Source organism: Staurois parvus, unplaced genomic scaffold (genome assembly GCF_062004578.1).
Source record: "Staurois parvus isolate SC_StPar_1 unplaced genomic scaffold, SC_StPar_1.0 ptg000151l, whole genome shotgun sequence".
Lineage (NCBI taxonomy): Eukaryota > Metazoa > Chordata > Amphibia > Anura > Ranidae > Staurois > Staurois parvus.
The window spans coordinates 10,375,372-10,397,220 of record NW_028317947.1 but is presented as its reverse complement, the minus strand read 5'-3'; the positions used below and the strand labels follow the sequence as shown (position 1 = coordinate 10,397,220).

The 21,849-nt window shown below is 40.3% G+C and overlaps 1 protein-coding gene across 1 annotated transcript; it reads left to right on the top strand.

The window, feature by feature from the left end:
• The first annotated feature begins 7,041 nt into the window (after positions 1-7,041).
• Positions 7,042-21,193, top strand: LOC149464449 (keratin, type I cytoskeletal 47 kDa-like). Its single transcript, XM_089674417.1, has 9 exons — positions 7,042-7,522; positions 9,701-9,783; positions 11,384-11,540; positions 13,857-14,018; positions 14,403-14,528; positions 16,305-16,522; positions 18,432-18,652; positions 20,341-20,433; positions 20,943-21,193. The coding sequence occupies exons 1-9, from the start codon at positions 7,118-7,120 to the stop codon at positions 21,041-21,043; spliced, it is 1,566 nt and encodes a 521-aa protein (XP_089530543.1). The 5' UTR covers positions 7,042-7,117; the 3' UTR covers positions 21,044-21,193.
• Positions 21,194-21,849: the final 656 nt, after the last annotated feature.

The window sequence follows — 21,849 nt, the reverse complement described above, 5'->3', positions numbered from 1 at the left end:
TGATTTCTTAATATTTTATGACATAAATGCAGGTATAACTACGGTGCGTTTCCCTCAAAGATTTTATGAACTTTTCTTATTAATTCATGAGTTGATGTTTTATGATCCACATACGTATTCCTATTTATGTGTATTTGCTTAGATGCATATTTGTCCTAACAAGGGCGGACTGACAACTCATGGGGCCCCCGGGCAATAGGGGATCATGGGGCCCCTGTATCCTTGCCCAAACTCAAAAATGCCTATGAAAAAGGTACCAGGGGCATCTCATGGGGCCCCCTACTGACCCCGGGCCCTCAGGCAGTGCCCGAGTTTCCAAATGGTCAGTCCGCCCCTGCATCCTAATATTTGTTAGTGCTGCACTTTCTACATAACTATTACAGCGTTGTTCATGTGGCAGCAGGCAGGAAGCACTGCAGACCTGGGTTTACATGCAAGGTGGTATCAAAACGTTTTGAGACTAGTGTTGTAATACGCCAACAGATTGGCAGCACAAGGCTGCATGCACTGTCACAGGGAGCACCAACCTTCATAAATCAATGTGCCAAAAGACATCATCCTGTGTACATCGGGAGCTGTGCAACTGGTACTATTCTGACTATGTGAGTTACCACATCTGCTATTTCATCATGGACAGCAAGTTAGACCAAAGAACAAGCGTGAAATTCTGAATCAAACTGGGCAAATCGCTAGACCTCTGCAATGTTGTCAAAATAGCGACCTTTGAGCTGGATCTTCATTTGGTAAGAGGGCATTTCCGGGAGTTTAGCTCATTGAAGGTCTTCCTGATCTCTTGTCGTCTTCCAGTGATGTTCTTCCGCTCATGAAGCGCAGGTGCCACTCAAAACACCTCAAACGACTCATTGCAGCATTGCCGCAAACTTGCCGAATCGTGCCAAACGTAGATTTGCCCAGTTTCACGCAGCATTTCACGTTTTCTCTTTGTTCTGACTTGCTGTTCATGATGAAATAGCATACATGGTAATGCATGTGGTCAGAACAGCACCAGTTGCGCAGCTCCCAATGTATACAAGTCAATGTCTTTTGCACACTGACTTATGAAGGTCGGTGCTCCCTGTAACTGTGCGTGCAGCATTATGTTGCCATCTGTTGGCGTGTTATAAAACTAGCCTTGAAACCTTTTGATGCCACCTTGTATATTATTCCTTTGTCAGGATATTCTAATTGAACAATATACAAGAGCCTATTACATAAACAACAGTGTACTATATTGTGTTGCCACTTTACAAATATTCTTTAGCTTTGCCAATTCAGGACAAAATGGCAATGTTTGTGTAAAGTGTCTCCACCCTTTTATACTCATCTTGCCAATGCTCCCCACTGCTCCCTCCTCCATCGCATATGGGATGACGTCACATGTTCTCCCATACCTGGTTTACCAGATCTACATAATTCAACAGAGTTTGTTTTTGTACAGTCTTTAGAGACTCTATATCAGGGGCGGACTGACCATTTGGAAACTCGGGCACTGCCCGAGGGCCCGGGGTCAGTAGGGGGCCCCATGAGATGTCCCTGGTACCTTTTTCATAGGCTTTTTTTAGTTTGGGCAAGGACACAGGGGCCCCATGATCCCCTATTGCCCGGGGGCCCCATGAGTTCTCAAACCGCCCCTGCTCTATATAATACTAGAACAAAGTTCACTGCTGAAATAACTTCAGTGCCATAGAGTCTGAAACCTCAGAATAGAGTAATGGACATTCAAAGTGCGTTCACTATAAAGTATCTTAATTACTAAGAGGTAGTGTACTTTGAAGCATGTTCAGGTACTTGTCGAGGTTACTAGCAAGGAAGTGGTCTTCACTGTTGCTGGTTAATGGAAAGCCTAAAGAGAGGAGCATATTAATAAATGGGAGAAAGACGGTGAATTGAGGGGATGGACATGGAAACTTGAAATATATTGTATATTTATAACACTGTTCAACAGGTAAAAAGTTTTGGGCATAAAATTAGCTAATCTTACATAATTTTGGGGTGCTGAAAACGAAAATGACCCTAAAAAATGTTGATTGGCTCTAGTTTCCATGATATATTCACCCATCTAATGACGTAAGCCATTCAAAATTATGATGCAACTTCAGCTGCATATTGCGCAATTGATACTGGTGACCAATAGAAAATTGCATGTATACTGAGATGATGCAATATTAGCCTTTAATTGCATCACTTCACTGCATAAAAGCTGCAGTATCTGTAGCTGATTGTAGTTCGACAGCGTCTTTACATTTCGTTTTATGCTTATATAGGCTACTCAGTAATGCCTCGAACTTGTGTGAATAAAGCAGATAATTTCTGCTATATCTGCGGTGAAATAACTTTTATCTCACAAAAAAGGAGGATAACAGGAATGATTAAGAAAGCCTACAACTTGTATTTTGGCTGCAAGATAGGAGACCAGGACAAGAGCTGGGCACCACATATATGCTGCAATTCTTGTGGGACGGCACTGGAGCAATGGTTGAATGGAAAAAAGGCATCTATGCCTTTCGCTGTGCCAATGATTTGGAGAGAGCCAACAGATCATGTTAGTAATTGTTACTTTTGTATGGTGCCTCCAATTGTAAAAGGGCTAAATAAGAAGAAAAAGTTATCTGTGCACTATCCAAATATTCCATCGGCAATACGTCCAGTTCCTCATGGAGAGGGGCTACCAATTCCTAAAGCACCAGAATCCTTCGTGGTTGAGTCAAGTGAGGAAGAACCTGAAGCGTGTAATCACGTCCAGTTGTAAGAGATAGCCCTTTCCTCGAATACAAGAGAAAAGCCAAGAGAAGCAAAACCGACACAAACTGAAGACAAAACTAGTGAGAATCCTAAGTATTAAAATGATTCAACTTAGCTTATGGCTATAATTTTTCTTGGTAATCCTATGCAATATATTATGCCATTTAGGCTTTGTTATGTAGTCAATATCACTTGCTTTATATTTGTGGAAAGACATCTATCTATATAATTATTGTGCATTATGTAGTCATTACGCCTATAGTAGAAAACCTTCCGTTTACAGAAAAACTAGAGCCAATTGACAAATTTCATTGTTATATTTGAACTCAGAATGTGAAATTCATTAAGAAATGGATCCTTTTGTTTCCAAAACTGGCAAAAAATAAAAATTTTTTGAACAGTGTAATTTATGCTGCAAGAGGTAATGAAAGCCCAAATGAACTTTCACTATTTATTAGACACCCTTTCACGATACAGAGACAGGCTCAGAGGCCAGTAGCGATAGCAGTAGCAAGGCACCCACCAACCTGTTGGATAAGTATGGAAGCAGGTCACATTGGTGGATGACATGGGCTCACCTGAGGTGTGGACTCTTAAGTATTTGGGTTTTTTTTTTTTTTTTACTAAAAAGATAACTGAATACATTTTGCCCAAGATTTATGAAGAAAGATTATTTATGTGCAAATTTTACAAGAAAAACACTTTTTTTTCAAAATTTTGGGACTTTTTCATTTATATAGCAAACAAAAATAAAAATCCCAGTGGTGAATAAACACCACCAAAATAAAGCTTTATCGGTCTCAAAAAAATGCTAAAAAATTCATATGGGTACAATGTTGCATGACCGTGTGATTGTCATTCAAAGTAGAATAGCGCTGAAAGCTGAAAATTGGCCTGGACTGGAAGAGGGTGAAAGTGTTCGGACTGGAAGTGGTTAAAGAAAGAATGGAGGGAAGAAGATCAATTGAAATTCTAGCCTTGAGCTACTGAGCTCTTTAAACTGTTTTTTTTTCAAACACATTAGCTAATGTTGACCTTGCATGGCTTAGTTTTTTTTCACTCAGCCAGTGAGCCGAGCAAAAAAAAAAATTAACAAGTTCTTCCATCCACACAATCAAGGTGGATGAGGGAATCCTCCTCCCTGAGTCATTGTATTTTGACAGTGGAGTCAGCTGGACTCTTCCACTATTAGAATATACTAATGAGTGCTGCAGCGCTGATCAAACTAACGTTTTCCAGCAAGTCCATCCATGAGCAGCCATTCAGTAGATCAACTACTCTCAAACAGGACTGGCCATAGATGGGTCAAAATTCGATCGGTTTCTGCTTAGCCAGCCGAATTTCATTCCATCTACGGCCAGCTTAGGAGACAGAAAAACATGTGAAAAGAAGCTTAGACATCCACTTTCCCAGTGGTGTAACAATATCCATAGCAGCTGCTAGGACAGGGGGTGCTGCTAGGACAGGGGGTGGCTGTTTAGGCAAATTAACCATAGAAAACCCATGTACAGTATATCTGAAGTTAACAGAGATCAGATTTGGTGTTGTTAGAATTTTGAGAAAATGCAGTTGATGACAAGTGTGATTGCCCATGAAGTCTCCAGTCTTGAAAAGTTGATATCGTATACAGGAGACAAGTCTTTGGGATTGTGGTGTCACTTATCACAGCTCTCTCTTGTCTTCCCCATCTTAGAGTATATTTACTACCTCCAGAGTCTCTGGTCATCCTGATCAGCATTCTGAATTTAACCCTGTAATTTAATCTTCCTAAGGTTGGCCATAGATGGATTGAATCTTGAACGTTCAACAGGAACTGGCCAAGATTCAATCCATATATGGATGGGCTGGTTGCACTGAAGTCGATCCCATGAGCCTGCCGGGTTTTTTCTTTCAATCACTGCCATCGGCTATAGGTGACAGCAGTGATCAATGTGCACTGCCAGCAGGGAAGGCTAAAACATTATAGTGTTGTAGGAGGCATTCCCCCTCATTAACATTGACTGTGTTGACGGACTGTGTCTAAACAATTTCACCATATAAAAACTGGTAAGACAGGTGAATTTTGAAATCCTGTAAATAAAGGCCATTGTTTTAAAGACGTTTGTATTGAAGCTATAAAGTAATTATAGACACATTGTGGACACATGGATTTTTATGTCACCAATTTTGAGGTCTAAGAAGGACTGTCACAATTTGAATTCATCCAGCACATGGTGGAAGTATAAGGACGTGTAAAAATACAATTATCTAGCTATTTTTATAATTTTTTTTTTTTTTGTGTATTGTTTGGTTTCATTGGTTAATTCTTTTAAATCCATTTATTGGCACTCATTCACAATACTCATTATTCAGCCTATCCTATTGGGTTATAGGGTGTATGTATATCTTATATTTTTACCATATGTAAGGACACCGCCTATCTATTCACTACTAATCCACTCACAAGTGTCAAATTCACTTTTTAGGGGCATCTGTAAAAACCTCCTACGGGGTTAATATATCAACTTTTATCACTTTTAATTGGCGCCACAATACTTAATTTTTTGTACTGTCCATAAAGTAATTGTGTGAACAGTTTTCATTATAATTATTATTATTATGATTATTACTACTCCAGTTTGTTGGGTTTTTTTGTTGTTTTTTTTAATGGCTACTAAACCATACATTTTGACAGTTTCTTACTGGAGAGATTGAAGTGGAGGAAGGGCTTAGAATTTACACAAAGAATAGAAGGGAAAGATGCTAGCTGTGATATTTTAGGATTGTCTATACTGGGATTAGTATAGAAGCTAATAAGAATTAGCAGGAGACAGGGGCGGACTGACCATTTGGAAACTCGGGCACTGCCCGAGGGCCCGGGGTCAGTAGGGGGCCTCATGAGATGCCCCTGGTACCTTTTTCATAGGTTTTTTTGAGCTTGGGCAAGGACACAGGGGCCCCATGATCCCCTATTGCCCCGGGGCTCCACGAGTTGTCAGTCCGCCCCTGGCAGGAGATTGTTTTATAAGGTAGGAACAAATGGTAAATGTGGTGTGTACAGAAACAGTAAAATGCATATGATCGATATATAGAAGAACATTCTCGATGGTGACACTCCAATAGATCCACTCTATTGATATAAAATCATAGATAGTGGGGAAACAAGAGCATGGGTGACATGTTCTGTGTTACTCATAACCTAATGCGTGAAACATGTCACCCTTGCCCTTGTTCCCTCACTGTCTGTGATTTTATATCAATAGAGTGGATCTATTGGAGTGCCACCATCCAGAATTTTCTTCTACATATCGATCAGCTTGGAAGCTGGGTGAGCACCCGATTAGCAGGTATGTGGGGTGTGGATACACGGACTGACCTGGAGCAGCGGCTTTTTAGTAAAATGCATATGTTTTAATAAAATTCAAATATTTTTGGGGTTAATCCATTCCGGGGGTCCCTGCCAGTTTGATGAGGCTGATTCATACCATCTGCGTTTCCACCCTGTTGGCTATAGCCATGCATTGGAAATCACCTGTAGTCCCATTAGCTTCTGTTTTACGGAAAATTGATATGGTCATGATCATGGAACGTATCTATTACACTTTATTAGATTGGATGCATTTATTCAACAATAAATGGGATGGTTGGAAGATACATCAATATCTTCTGATAGATTGAATGCCAATCTAAAACAGATCTGTCTTTGATTTTTGTGAGAAGTGCGTTCATATGCCGGCATTGTTATATGCTTCATTCATGTACTTGATTTTTATTTTGTGATCGTCTCTCTGTCACTGAAAATTATCTGTTTGTTTTTTTCTCATTATTCATTGTGCTACATTCTATGAGGCATAGTCTTTGTATTCTGCCTTTTCCATAAAAGAGTTTGTAAACAAAAAAAAAATTCTAATATTTTTCTATATTATTTGCAATAAAATTAATATACCTTGTTCAGAAGTTGAGTTGAAAGGCACATTTAGTGCTGAAATGACAGGTGATGGGGTTCAGAAATAATCATGACTTAGCATATTGGGCCTGAATGAGATCCACTGCTTCATACCATGATGCCGATGGCAAATGAGATAGCGGGTCTGTAGTACAAACTTCTGAAGGAAAAAGGAATTTGCCTAGCACAGTTCATATGCAACAAACAGCCCAAGGGCCGCATCATTTCTGTTTTAACTGACTCTATCAGAGTAAGTGACAAACAGGTGTTGACTAGGCTGAGAACAAAATTCTGGGAAGAAGTACATTTCGAAAAAGGAACACCCACTGCACCCTATCTACATATATAAATACAGGTGTACTTATATATATAGACCCTGAAGACCATAAATCTGCACTTTCTTTGCTTCCTACACATTCTAGACAGAACAATCCCACCAATACATCAGCCATGTCCTTCTTTAGCCAAAACTTTGAACATCCTCAAGCAGGAAGTTTTAGAAGTAGCCATGGATTTGGTTTTGGTGGTGGTAGTGGCTTTCAATCTAGCTTTGGTGGAGGCTTTAGTGGAGACCTGGGTGGAGGCTTTGGTGGTGGATCCAGCAGTGGCTATGCTGTCAGAGGGGCAGAATCCGGCAGCTCAGGTGTTTTGGCTGTAAGTGAGAAGCAGACCATGCAAAATCTAAATGATCGCTTGGCTGCTTACCTAGAAAAAGTCAGGGCCCTGGAAGCAGCCAATACTGAGCTGGAGGTGAAGATTCGTGGGTGGTATGAAAAGCAAGTTAGCGTTGGAGTTGGTGCTGCAGGCAAAGATTACAGCAAATATTATGACATCATCAATGGCTTGAGGAGCAAGGTACGTTATGGTTGTACTTCTAAATGCATTCCTAACAAATGTATTTATTATTAATAAAAAAAATAGCTAATAACTATTAATAACAGTTAACTAGCAAAATCAAAATGGAAATACAGAGCACTTAAACATTGGTTGTATAGCTTAGGAAGTATCTGGGATATTTGATAAAATATGGCTTGATATGATGGTCAAATTGGAAGAGCATGGAATGCTGGGTTAGTGGCAGCATTCTATAAACAACAGTAGGCAGCTGTTTTTAATAGCCACTTGCCACTTTGGCAAAAATTAATTGATTTAAAGTGTATGTAAAGGTAATTTTTTAGAGTGCGGAAGGGTATGACTCTTTGTCAAGATTGTTATTGCTCACTGGGTAGATTCAACCCTCTCTTTGCGCTGGTGAATATTGTCACCAAGACAGAGTGAAAAGAAATCCAAAAAATTTTAATTATCACCAGAGCAAGACATGAGGGGAAATTCACCAATTGGGAATTCTGGGCAAATTCTGTTTGCAATGAAAAGATTTATTTTCATGTCCTATGCCTCTCCAGAGATATGGAAGAAAGCAAACTCTCTTGTGCTCTGTGACCCAACCCGGGGTAGGTAGATGGAACCAGGACTTGAAAGTTTCTACCACCAGTGCATATGGGGTTGTGCAGCTTCAAACAAGGCTAGCGAAAACAAACAAAAAGTGCACCAACCTTGCGCATTAGCTCAGTAAGCCAAAATGTATTAGTTACAGAATAATACTCACAAACAATGAAGTATATCAAGCATGTAAGTCCTCAAGCTCTGAGGAAGAAGGGACGCCCTTCGAAACGCGTTAGTTGTACCCTGAGTGTCCACTCCTATGATGGGACTCGCACAGGCTGGTTTTATCCCTAGTCCCTTTGAGGACTTACATGCTTGATATACTTCATTGTTTGTGAGTATTATTCTGTAACTAATAAATTTTGGCTTACTGAGCTAATGCGCAAGGTTGGTGCGCTTTTTGTTTGTTTTCACTTCACACTATGCTTCTCCAGGACAGAAAGTGAGAGGAAGAAAAAAAAAACTTGTTTGAGGTTTTAACCCTACCTTCAGTGCTGGGACAAGGTCATCTAGAGCCCAGGGCAAGATGCCAAACAGCGCCCTTCTCCCCCCTTACCAAAATGTATGAGCTTTATGTGTCAGCCAAAATTCCCCCTCTTCGAGGACAAATCCTCTCCCTCCTCAAATCTCCCCTCCTAGCACAAATTTTCTACCCCTCAAATTTCTCCTCTGAGCATAAATCCTTTCCCCCCTCTAAATCCCCCTCTCCCAGCACAAATGCCCCCCCGCCCCCCAGATTCCCTCTCCTAGGCATCCTTAACAATATAGTCAAGGTTTTCTGACCATTCATAAATGAAATCAAGTTGTTTGAGCTGCGATTTGTCTTGATTTTAGTTTCACTTTTTATGTATTTGTACTAAAAAAAACTATTGTAATTACTTTTTTACTATACGGAAGTTCACAATTGTTTATTTGCTGAATAATAGTCCAAGTTTGTAGAGGGAATTTCTTGTGTGTACTCTTTTAGCTCTAATCTCCCCCCCCAAAAAAAAATTCCTCTTATAGCATAAATCCCCCCTCCCCATCCCTCTTCCTAATACAAATCCATCCTTCTAATTCAAATTCCCCCCTCCAAAGTACTCCTTCTAGCACAAACCCCCCAATCCCCACTACGCTAAGGGCACTCGCCCCTCCTGCCCACCCCTTCTCCTGGCCCTTCCTACCCTATCCCTATCTAAAACCAAAAAAAGCTTGGTTTTCTGTATATATTTTAAATACTTCTTTTTTCAGTGGATAAAATACTTTTATAGCGAATCAGAACAAAATAGGCTACAGTTAAAAAAAACTAACATTACCTACACCAAGGTCTGACAGAATTAGATTTGACATAAAGGTACATTTTTTGCTTGCATATTTTTCTAGCACTCAAGAGTGAAGACTAGATTATAATTAAATATTATCTCTTTTTTTCATTATTTTTACACTTACAGCTAAAATGAGCTAAACAATGAGTTAAAAATGATGTATGTATTCAGTCCAGCCATTACATTCACATTCATTCTTTAGGGTTTCGATAGTTGATGTGTGTACAACATAAAACTGGTATCATAGTATATAAACTATATAAATGTACTTTTTTTTTTTAATTAGATCCTGGCTGCCACCATTGAGAACTCTCGAATTGTTCTGGAAATTGACAATGCCAGACTGGCAACTGACGACTTCAGACTAAAGTAAGTCAATTGTTCATTATATTTATAAAGTAATATGATGGCTTTGATCAGTTGATATATAAAGAATGCTGAAACCAGCACTTAAAAAAACCCAATCAATGCCAAGTCACAGAAAACATGCATTACATAGTACCACCTTAGTTAAAAGATAGTCATTCAAAATCTCTCCTATAATGGCAATTCAATTCTCCATAATCTGAGACCAATGTCCACTTTTGAACCACGTCACCCAGGCTGGACTTAAACTATGTCTGCATTTTTTTTCTTCTTACTTACATAGTCGATTGATGTAATAAATAGTTTTCAAAAGAAAGATAAGATTATTTTTTGCTCATATCAGCTCATGGGAAGTCAGAAGGGGTACATTTCTGGCAAGAGCTGCTGGTATTTTTTGTGCTTGCCAAACATGTTCTTGCCTGAAAATAGGAAACTAATGCAGCCACCACTTGATTTGTAATATGCACCATATTACATTTTTTGGGAGGGTTAGATACGCTTTGATACTTATCTTTCTTACTGTCCTTGCTGAACTTCATTTTATTTCTGGGTGTGTCAGATGCCTGGTCCCCTGTTTCACGCTGTGGTTTCTGGGTGTGTTAGATGCCTGGTCCCCTGTTGCACGCTGTGGTTTCTTCCACCAGTTCCACTACAGTATAATGATGTATAGTTTGTTGGATGGAACCACAGAGTGCAGTGGGGGATGCTGACATCCAACACTCATGGAAGTATGTATGTAGATGTTCCTCAGTAAGATTATCTCTTCAACTTTACAGAATTCAGCAGCCACACAGGGAAGTATTACCTGGTTACTTTGCAGAAAGCTGCTGATATAAAGTCCAGTCTAAACCTGTCTAATCGTAAACCTGCACCCACCCCCATTCTAAGCTCTATACTAACTATCTTGAAAGCAAATATGTGTATACTTACCTTATATCAGGGCGCTTCAGTCCAGATACATGATCTCCCCAGCGGTCATGTTCAGAGGTGAGAGCAGCAACAATGGCTACAGAGCCTGGGCTGTGACTTCACTGATAGACTTACTATGGGGCATCCATTATCGGCTATTCCTTCTCTTTCCTGAAGCCAGTACTGGGAGCCAATCACATGACTACAGTTGCTTTACCTATTATACAAGACTGGTTCCTACTATGCCTTCTAAATACAAATAGTGCATTTCATTTTTCCATTAAATATCCTATTTTGTCAATCAATAACATTATTAGTATTTCACAAAATGCAATAAAATTGTGGCACTTTGCACTACTTTATTATATAAACCCAATCAAGTCTATTTGGTTGATTCTCTAAAGGCAAATAGGCTATTCATTATGCAAGGGAGGGTGCGCTTTGTAAGGGAATTTGCCCCAGAGCTGTGGTGAAGCTCTGCTGATTTCCATTATCCAGTCATGTGCAAGCAAAAATTTTTTTTTTCCTTGAAACTTCACCACATTCGCTAAGCTCTGAGAGAAGTTCCTCCTGCAAAATGCAACTTTCCATGCAAAGTGAACAGCTTATTTGTCTTTAGTAAATCAATTCCTATATAAAACAATTTATATCCCAGCATGTAGCTTTTTTCAAAACATATTTTATTTTTCCAAAGGTATGAGAATGAACTGGTTCTCCGACAGAGTGTGGAAACTGATATCATTGGCCTCCGCAAAGTCTTAGATGAGCTTTCAATGTCTAAAGGAGACTTTGAAGTCCAGATTGAGGGCTTGCTTGAAGAGCTGGCCTACCTGAAGAAGAACCACGAGGAGGTAAGCAGAATGCTGGAATCATATTTGAATAAATACAGTATGCATGAATATAATTATATATATATATATATATATATATATATATATACACACACACACACACACGGGCCCACACACACACACACACACACTGTATTGCCAAAAGTATTGTGACGTCTGCCTTTACACGCATATAAACTTTAATGGCATCCCAGTCTTAGTCCGTAGGGTTCAATATTGAGTTGACCCACCCTCTGCAGCTATAACAGCTTCAACTCTTCTGGGAAGGCTGTCCTCAAGGTTTAGGAGGGTGTCTATGGGAAGGTTTGACCATTCTTCCAGAAGCACATTTGTGAGGTCAGGCACTGATGTCGTACGAGAAAGCCTAACTCACAGTCTCCGCTCTAATTCATCCGAAAGGTGTTCTGTCAGGTTGAAGTGCAAGCCAGTCAAGTTCCTCCACCCCAAACTCACTCATCCATGTCTTTCATGTCATGTTGGAACAGGAAGGGGCCATCCCCAAACTGTTCACACAAAGTTGGGAGCATGAAATTGTCCAAAATGTCTTGGTATGCTGATGCCTCAAGAGTTCCCTTCACTGGAACTAAGGGGCCAAGCCCAACCCCTGAAAAACGACCCCACACCATAATGCCCCCTTCACCAAACTTTATACTTGGCACAATACAATCAGGCAAGTAATGTTCTCCTAGCAACCACCAAACCTAGACACATCCATCAGATTGCCAGACAGAGAAGTGTGATTCGTCGCTCTAAAGAACACATCTCCTCTGCTCTAGAGTCCAGTGGCAACGTGCTTTACACCACTGCATCCAATGTTTTGCATTGCACTTGATGATGTAAAGCTTGGATGCAGTTGCTCGACCTTGTAAACCTATTCCATGAAGCTCTCTACACACTGTTGTTGTGCTAATCTGAAGGCCACATGAAGTTTGGAGGTCTTTAGCTATTGACTCTGCAGACAGTTAGCAACTTCTGCGCACTGCGCTTTAGCATGCGCTGACCCCGCTCTGTCATTTTACGTGGCCTACCACTTTGTGGCTGAGTTGCTGTTGTTCCCAGTTGCTTCCACATTATCATAATGCAACTAACAGGTGACCGTGGAATATTTAGTAGCCAGGAAATGTCACGGATGGACTTATTGCACAGATGGCAACCTATCACGGGACCACACTTGAATTTACTGAGCTCCTGAGAGCAACCCATTCTTTCACAAATGTTTGTAGAAGCAGTCTGCATGCTTAGGTCCTTTATTTTATACAACTGTGGCCATGGAGGTGATTGGAACCTGAGTCCAATGATTTGGAGGGCTGGCCCAATACTTTTAGCAGTATTATTATAGGTACTTATTTAGAGCTGTCAATTTACTCAGCGCTTTACATATATACTGTACATTCACATCAGTCCCTAACCATCAAGGGATGTACAATCTAAGGTCCCTTACTCACATTCATACATACACATACTCGGGCCAATTTATACAGGATCCAATTAAACCATCAGAATGTCTTTGGAGTGTGGGAGGAAACCAGAGTACCTGGAGGAAACCCATGCAGGCACAGGGAGAACATGCAAACTCTAGGCAGGTGGTTCTGTGGTTGGGACTTCAAACCCTAGTACTGCAAGGCAGAAGTGCTAACCATTTAGCCACTGTGCTGCCCATATATATATATATATATCTCCATACATAAAAGGGACTGTCACTTTAAGAAAACAAATTTCTCTTGAGAGGTACAAATTTCTCCTGAGAGGTATAAGGTACAGACACCCAGAGGTTGATTTTACAGCCTTTCATGAAAATTGTGTAACAGATGTGCCAGTCTCAATGTATTTAGTTATATGAAATGGGATGACCTTCATATCATGTGACTACCAATAAAATTGTATGGACCAACCAAAATCTTACCACATTTTAAGTATATGTGCTTTCATTAAAACAGATACTAGTTTACAAAGGAAAATGGGGATATTGTGCATAACAACCAATGCACTTTTATTAACTACCTTGCATGGAAAAAGCAACCTTTGTATTTGAAATAAACTACGCACTGAATTCCAATTTATGTACTCTAATTATATACCCTGCACTTAAAAAGCACCCTCTTCCTTTGAAATGATGTACTACATATTAAAATGTTTTCTATCTACTACTATACAAAATCACATCTAAAATTTGATTGGTGGCCATAAGCAAAATCTCCACTTTTATTTGTTTTAGTCTTTCTAAACAACTGTCTTATTTTTACATTCACTAACTGAGCACATGAATGGATTTGATGTGAGCTTTTCACATACAATGTCTTTGCTATCGATGCCTAGGAATTACACGTTGCCAAAAACAGTGCTGCTGGCCGGGTCAACGTAGAGATGGATGCTGCTCCAGGAGTAGATCTCACTAAGATTCTGAATGACATGAGATTTGGCTACGAAGCCCTGGCTGACAAGAACCGTAGAGATGCCGAGGCTTGGTTTCAGCAGAAGGTAAGGTGGAGAATTTTCACATTTTGAAGTACCCATACCCAGGCAGATCCATCCACAGTTGAGTAAAATTATCAAAGTTGAAATTCTTTCTTAACTTATTATCAACTCTGAAATGCCTGGCAACTTGCAAGTCAAATAAATTGATTATTTAGGTAGCAAAAAAACAACTCAGAATGCAAAGACAATTGTAGTCATCATGGCACCAGCCTGGCTAGTTTATATCCTGATCCAATGTAGACTAAGCGTTTTCCTTATAAATGTTGTTTGTTGCTGATCAGTAGAAAAAACATTAAATTATTATTTGCCCCATGTAGAGCTTTAGAGATTTAGAATAATTAAAACCAAATATCACAAAAAATACAACATGTAAAATTTGTGTTTTAGAGTAATGAACTGAAAAAGGAAATTTCAGCCAATGTGGAAGAGGTACAGACAAGCAAGACTGAAATCTCAGACAGCAGACGTAACCTCCAAAGCTTAGAGGTTGAGCTCCAGTCTCTGCTGGCAATGGTAAGTCAAGAAACAAATGGATAGAAATGTTGAGCTGAAAAAATATTTCCATTTCTCTCCCAGCAACCAGTCATATTTTCCTTTTCTTGTTGCAGGTTAGAACTTAGAACATGGGAGATACTGGCTGGTAGCCAGGGCCAGTACTAGACTATTTTGCACCCTAGGCAAAATCAGCTACTTGCACAACCCCTCAAAAAAATAAAACTTAAGCTGTAGTTCTACTTCACCCATCCTAGCACATATCTGCTTTCCCCTTAAGTTTTCCACCCTTGCACAAATACTCTCCCCCAAATCCCCCCAACTAGCATAAATCCCCCTAAATCCCTGCCTCTAGCACAACCCTCTCCAAATTACCCTTCCCAGTACAAATCCTTCCTCCCCACCCAAATCCCCCCTCCTAGCACAACCCTTTCCTTCTAGCATAATCCCCCCCCCCCCCCAATATCCCCTCCTAACACAAATCCCTCCCCAATCCCCCTCTCCTGACAGAAAATCCCTCCAAATCCCCTCTCCTAGCACAAATTTCCCCCAAATCCCCTCCTAGCACAACCCCCCCAATCCTCCCTCCCAATCCAAAATCCCCCCTAATCGTCCCTCCTAGCACAACCCCCCAGTCCCCTCTCCTAGCACACCTCCGTATCCTCCCTCCTAGGACAATCCCTTCCCCAAATACCCCTTCCTGCACAAACCTCTCATCTCAGCACAAATGATTGTTACCCTGACACCCCTCCTTTAATTGTATACAGTTCCCCCAGCCTGTAAGTTCCCACCCCCCTGAACTTACAGGTGTGAAACCAGGTAGAGGTGGGGGTTGTGCTGTGTTCTCACTCCTGTCAGTGAAGCGATCCTCCATACAGCAGATGACACAGGATCTCTCTTGGATTGGGCTGTACACAGTTTGATTACCCCCCCCCCCACCCCACCCCACCCCCTATCTCCTCCAATGACCGCTCATCTCTCTGCAGCAGGGAGCCAGGGAATGAATCAAACAGTGAACATGCCGACGTAATAGTGATCCTGTGTCATCTTCTTTATGGAGGATCGCTCCACTGACACTGACTGCTCCAGACTGCCCTCCCTTTGTTCCAGCCGTGAGTGCAGTGATGGGGGAAGGCATGCAGTGGCTAGGCACAGGGTCCATGGAAAGACTGGCCTGGGGAGGTGCAACTGAAATCTGGAGAGGCATAGCCCATGCCAGCACCCCCCTAGATCCGGCTTTGATGGAGAGTTGGGAAAGCGGCGGCAGTGGGCCCTGAGTGGCTTCCTAGTTTACCTAGTGGAAGCACTGGCCCTGCTGGTAATTAAGAGGGAAACTCAGTCCAAGCATAGATACATTAATGCATCACTCATTGCTCATGAGACAAGATATGTTGTTCCACCCATCATCTCTCAAAACCAATGGGTTTTCATTTCCTTCCTGCTAGTTTGATGTTAAGTTCCTGTAAATATGTAGAGAAAGGTTTATTTTCTTATAGATAACACGGGAGAGCCTCAGTTGCTCAATAGTGTTTCCATCCCATTGGAGAACTAACTGTTGTGTCTTATTAAACCCTATTCATTTTACTTATTTGTGTGGCACAGACATACTCCATAGTACTTCACAGAGAACATTGAACCCTTTAAATCAGTACAGGCACCCAAGCATACAGTCAAAGGTCCCTACCACATTCACTCATCATCAGCGGCTTTGAGTTAAAGCCAATAAATTGAGTTTCTTTTTTTGCTGAATATAGAAAGCAAATTAATATAACAAGCAATTGTTTAAATACTTTTCAGAAAAAAACCCTTGAAGACACCTTGGTTGAGACAGATGGCCGCTATGGTGCTCAGCTCCACCAGCTCCAGCTCATCATCAGTGGAACAGAGGAGCAGCTCCTGCAGATCAGAGCAGACACGGAACGCCAGGGCCTTGAGTACAGAGAGCTGCTCAACATCAAAACCAGACTAGAGCTTGAGATTGAAACGTACCGCCGCCTGCTGGAGGGAGAACTAGAGTGAGTCCAATTAATAAAAAGTTTGGGTTTTTTTTTCATTTCAGGTAAAACAGTTAACAAAAGAACATTGAAAAGTTATGAAACTCCTAAAATGTATATTGCTAAGTTCATTGAATATTGACATTGCTAGATATTGATGGTACTTGATACAATGCGATGCCATATAATATCATCAGTTACAGATAGGGCCATGCATACAGGAGAAACTCGAAAAATTAGAATATCGTGCAAAAGTTCATTTATTTCAGTAATGCAACTTAAAAGGTGAAACTAATATATGAGATAGACTCATTACATGCAAAGCAAGATAGTTCAAACTGTGATTTGTCAAAATTGTGATTGATTATGGCTTACAGCTCATGAAAACCCCAAATCCGCAATCTCAGAAAATTAGAATATTGTGAAAAGGTGCAATATTCTAGGCTCAAAGTGTCCCACTATAATCAGCTAATTAAGCCATAACACATGCAAAGGGTTCCTGAGTCTTTAAATGGTCTCTCAGTCTGGTTCAATAGGAATCACAATCATGGGAAAGACTGCTGACCTGACAGTTGTACAGAAAACCATCATTGACACCCTCCATAAGGAGGGAAAGCCTCAAAAGGTAAATGCAAAAGAAGTTGGATGTTCCCAAAGTGCTGTATCAAAGCACATTAATAGAAAGTTATGTGGAAGGGATAAGTGTGGAAGACAAAGATGCACAAGCAGCAGGGATGACCGCAGCCTGAAGAGGATTGTCAGGAAAAGGCCATTCAAAGGAGACTTTCACAAGGAGTGGACTGAGGCTGGAGCCAGTGCATCAAGAGCCACCACACACAGACAGATCCTGGACATGGGCTTCAAATGTCGTATTCCTCTTGTTAAGCCGCTCCTGAACAACAAACAACGTCGGAAGCGTCTTACATGGGCTAAAGAAAAACAGACCTGGTCTGTTGCTCAGTGGTCCAAAGTCCTCTTTTCTGATGAGAGCAACTTTTGCATCTCATTTGGAAACCAAGGACCCAGAGTATGGAGGAAGAATGGAGAGGCACACACTGCAAGATGCTTGAAGTCCAGTGTGAAGTTTCCACAGTCTTTGTTGATTTGGGGAGCCATGTCATCTGCTGGTGTTGGTCCACTGTGCTTCATTAAGTCCAAAGTCAATGCAGCCATCTACCAGGAGATTTTGGAGCACTTCATGCTTCCTTCCGCAGACGAGCTTTATGGGGATGCTAACTTCATTTTCCAGCAGGACTTGGCACCTGCTCACACTGCCAAAAGCACCAAAACCTGGTTCAATGACCGTGGGATTACTGTGCATGATTGGCCAGCAAACTCGCCTGACCTGAACCCCATAGAGAATCTATGGGGCATTGCCAAGAGAAAGATGACAGACATGAGACTGAACAATTTAGAAAAGCTGAAGGCCGCTATTGAAGCATCCTGGTCTTCCATAACACCTCAGCAGTGCCACAGGCTAATAGCTTCCATGCCATGCCGCATTGAGGCAGTAATTGCTGCAAAAGGGGCCCAAACCAAGTACTGAGTACATATGCATGATTATACTTTTCAGAGGTCCGATATTGTTCTATGTATAATCCTTGTTTTATTGATTGCATGGAATATTCTCATTTTCTGAGATTGTGGATTTGGGGTTTTCATGAGCTGTAAACCATAATCATCACAATTATGACAAATCACGAACTATCTTGCTTTGCATGTAATGAGACTATCTCATATATTAGTTTCACCTTTTAAGTTGCATTACTGAAATAAATGAACTTTTGCACGATATTCTAATTTTTCGAGTTTCACCTGCACATGCAATTTGTGTTTGAAAGCGGTATGACCTGTTTTTCTAAAACCTATTAGGCCTATGAAGTATAATTACTGTATTTTGGTGCAGTGAACATGACATTTCTTCCCACAGCGATTTCTACTCTGAGAGCTCATCCACATTTAGCGAAGTGACTGATTCCTTAGTGACGGCATCTTCAACCTCAGTCAAATCGTCCTCAAAAGAATCGTCCTCAAAAGCATCATCCAAAATTGAATCATTCTCATTAGAATCATCCGAAATAGATTCATCCTCACATGCTGCCTCATCATCTACAACAATCTCAAAGACTCCCTATGTAGAGCCTGTTAGAGGTAACAAATAGTATAAATGGCTGTACTGTTACACATAGGGGCTGATTAAAAGCAAATAAAATGTCCACTTTGAAAGGGAAGTTGCACTTTGCAAAGGAATTTCCCCTAGAACTTCTATCATCCAGTTATATGCAAGTAAAAATTCTGTTTTTATTTTTTATTTTTTTTTAACCACTTTCCTACCAGACATTTTACCCCCTTCCTGCCCAGGCCAATTTTCATCTTTCAGCGCTAATGCACTTTAAATGAAAATTGCACGGTCATGCAACACTGTACCCATGTGAAATATTTATAATTTTTTTTCACACAAATAGAGATTGCTTTTGCTGGTATTTAATCACCACTGGGTTTTTTATTTTTTCCACTATAAACGGAAAAAAGACCAAACATTTTTTTCTTAATTTCTGTTATAACATTTTGCAAATAAATAATCTTTCTACACAAATTTAGGCCAAAATGGATTCTGCTACATGTCTTTGGTGAAAATAACCCAAATCAGTGTTTTTATTTAGTTGGTAGGGAAGTTATAGACTCCACAAACTATGGTATATATCTAAAAATTGATAAAATCCTGATGTACTAATGGCTGATCTGATTTCTTGAGACCCAAAAATGCCAGGACAGTACAGATACCCGCAAAATACAGTTTTTCAGAAAGTAGACAGCCTGAGGTACTTAGTAAGAGGCATGGTGAGTTTTTTAAGTTGTCATTAATTAGTGGAAAATTATTTTTCCACCAAATGATGACAACTATTTTTTTAATTTCTTAATTTAGTGGAAAATTAAGAAATGAAAAAAAAAATTCACACTTTTTTTTTTACATACTGTCACCAATGCAGTACCACGTCATCATATAAATGGCATAGATGTGATCAGGTACACTGACTGGCGACAGTATGTACAAAAAAAAAGATTATTTTGTATTTTAATTTTTGTAATTTTTATTCCATTTTTTTAAAACTATTTTTTTCTACTCCTGTGACCAGAGCAATACATGATTGCCATAGTAACATTGTATTACTCTGGGCAAGTGGTCAGAATTTTTTTTACACATTATGATCAGTTATACCAACAAATTACAGCATATAAGCAAGCATTTTTACTGAATGAAAGTAGTACAGAATGAAATCAGTAGTTTTTGATGTGATCAGTTGTGGTTGGTCATAGCCGATCACATGCTACAGATGGGCTGTGATTGGCCCAGTCTGTACATGTGATCACTGTGACCAATCACAGCTCTCAGCACAGTTGTGCGCAGTGAATGGCATGAAAGGAAGCCGTTGATTGTTTACAACTGTCATGTGATCTGCTGTGATTGGTCACAGTGACCACATGACACTGGCAGCGGGCCGGTGTAGTTATCTGTCATCGGCCGTGTCCCGCGGACACAGACGTTGACAGATCGCGCCGGAGCACGGCCCGATCCTTTGAGGACATCATTTGACGTCCTCCCAGGATAATGGGATGCCCGCTAAGCCGTCATCATATAATAGGCCGGGTGGGAAGAAGTCAAGCACAATTGGCTATTTGTTGCAAAGTGAAATTTCACTAAGCTCTGGGGAAAATTCTGCAATGCGTAACTTCCCTTGAAAAGTGAATAACCTATTTGCCTTAGTAAATCAACTCCAAAACTAACGTCAGCCTGATTTTGCAAGTTGACAGAACTGGTTGATGATTTGGTTTTTTAGGATCATCACAGGTCTCAGCAGACAAGACTGGTAAAATGACCTTGGAGGAACTGACTGCTGGCTGTTCTGCATCCCAGGGGGATCATGCATACAGTATGTGCCTATCATTGATAAAATAAAGATATCATTTTAATACTACAATGCATAACTATGTGACATAATGACTATTATGCAGTATTCATTTTTAGTTTTAGGCTAGGTCTCCTCAGGCTTCTAAAGGAGTCACTTGACAAACACTCTTAATATCTGCTCAAGGCCCCAACCAACCACCAGGTTCAATGTTGTCAATGTTGAACCAAACAGCTCAGCAGATATCATGGCAGTGGTCAAGTCGTACATTAAATGCAGTGTTTAGACTGTACCACCTCATTGACCTACACTGAAACAAGGGAAGGTACATCATTTATTGGGGGGTAGAAGCTCTACATCTGTATCCAGAATCCACAAAGGCCTAGCCTTGGGAACTTATGTATCAAGTAAACATTCTCAGGAATCAATCACTGTCTTTTAAAACACAATCACCAGAAAGATGTGAGTTCACTTGCAAACAAAACATGGGTCCTAAACTCTTTATAAATGTGATAAAATGATCTTCATTACAGACCCAACTAAAATCAGAAAGGTGAAGACCATTGTGGAAGAAATGGTGGATGGAAAGGTTGTGTCCTCAACAGTTGAGGAGACTGAAGAAAAAATGAACTAAAAAAAGAAAAGCCATTTTGAAACAAATAATTGCTGAAAGATGGTGCTGGCTTGTGGTGGGGCTCTTAAGCAATTGTACTGCCCTAAATGAAAGGGACATGGATTATTTTCAATTTGTTCTTATTCAATAAAGCCTGTAATGCATCCTAAATGGATAGTGATTTTTTTGCTTAGTCTTTATTGGTGAAACAATCATACTGTGTAATCTCTTTAATTAATAAAGCTTAAGTAAATTGAGTTTCTCCATGTGCAAATGTGCACCAGCCTGGTTAAAGACTTTTAAAAAGCAGCAGATACTTTTCCACCCTATTGTCTGGAAGGGTTTACCAGGTATGTCATGGAGCTTGAGATCAGCCTAGGGCATTTAAATTCGGGGTTCGGTAATGACAGTGTGTTCAGAACATGTGTTCATCACACCCAGATCTTTATTGACTTCAAGGCCAAGAGAATGTGGATGGGTTAAAGAAATGTTGCAACATGTATTTATACCTTTTCACGTCCAGGAATATTCAAAACCTTAATGGTGAGAACAAAACTTAGCAGTTTTGATATGAATTAACTTGAAGTGACTTTCAATAGACCATGAATGGTTAGGCTAACAAGCTCATGTAAATGTTACTGCCTAGTCCCAGCTGCTTATAGCTGTTTCCCATTTTCTAACCCACTGATCAGCTTGCCCAACTATATGAGGAGAAGAACCCCTTTTTGGTCTTAAGGCTCTCTCTATGCCCTCACATGATAATGCTAGGGGATTGCAACTGGCCCTATACAAATGTCAATGTAGCTTTGTAAAATAAGGGTCACCAC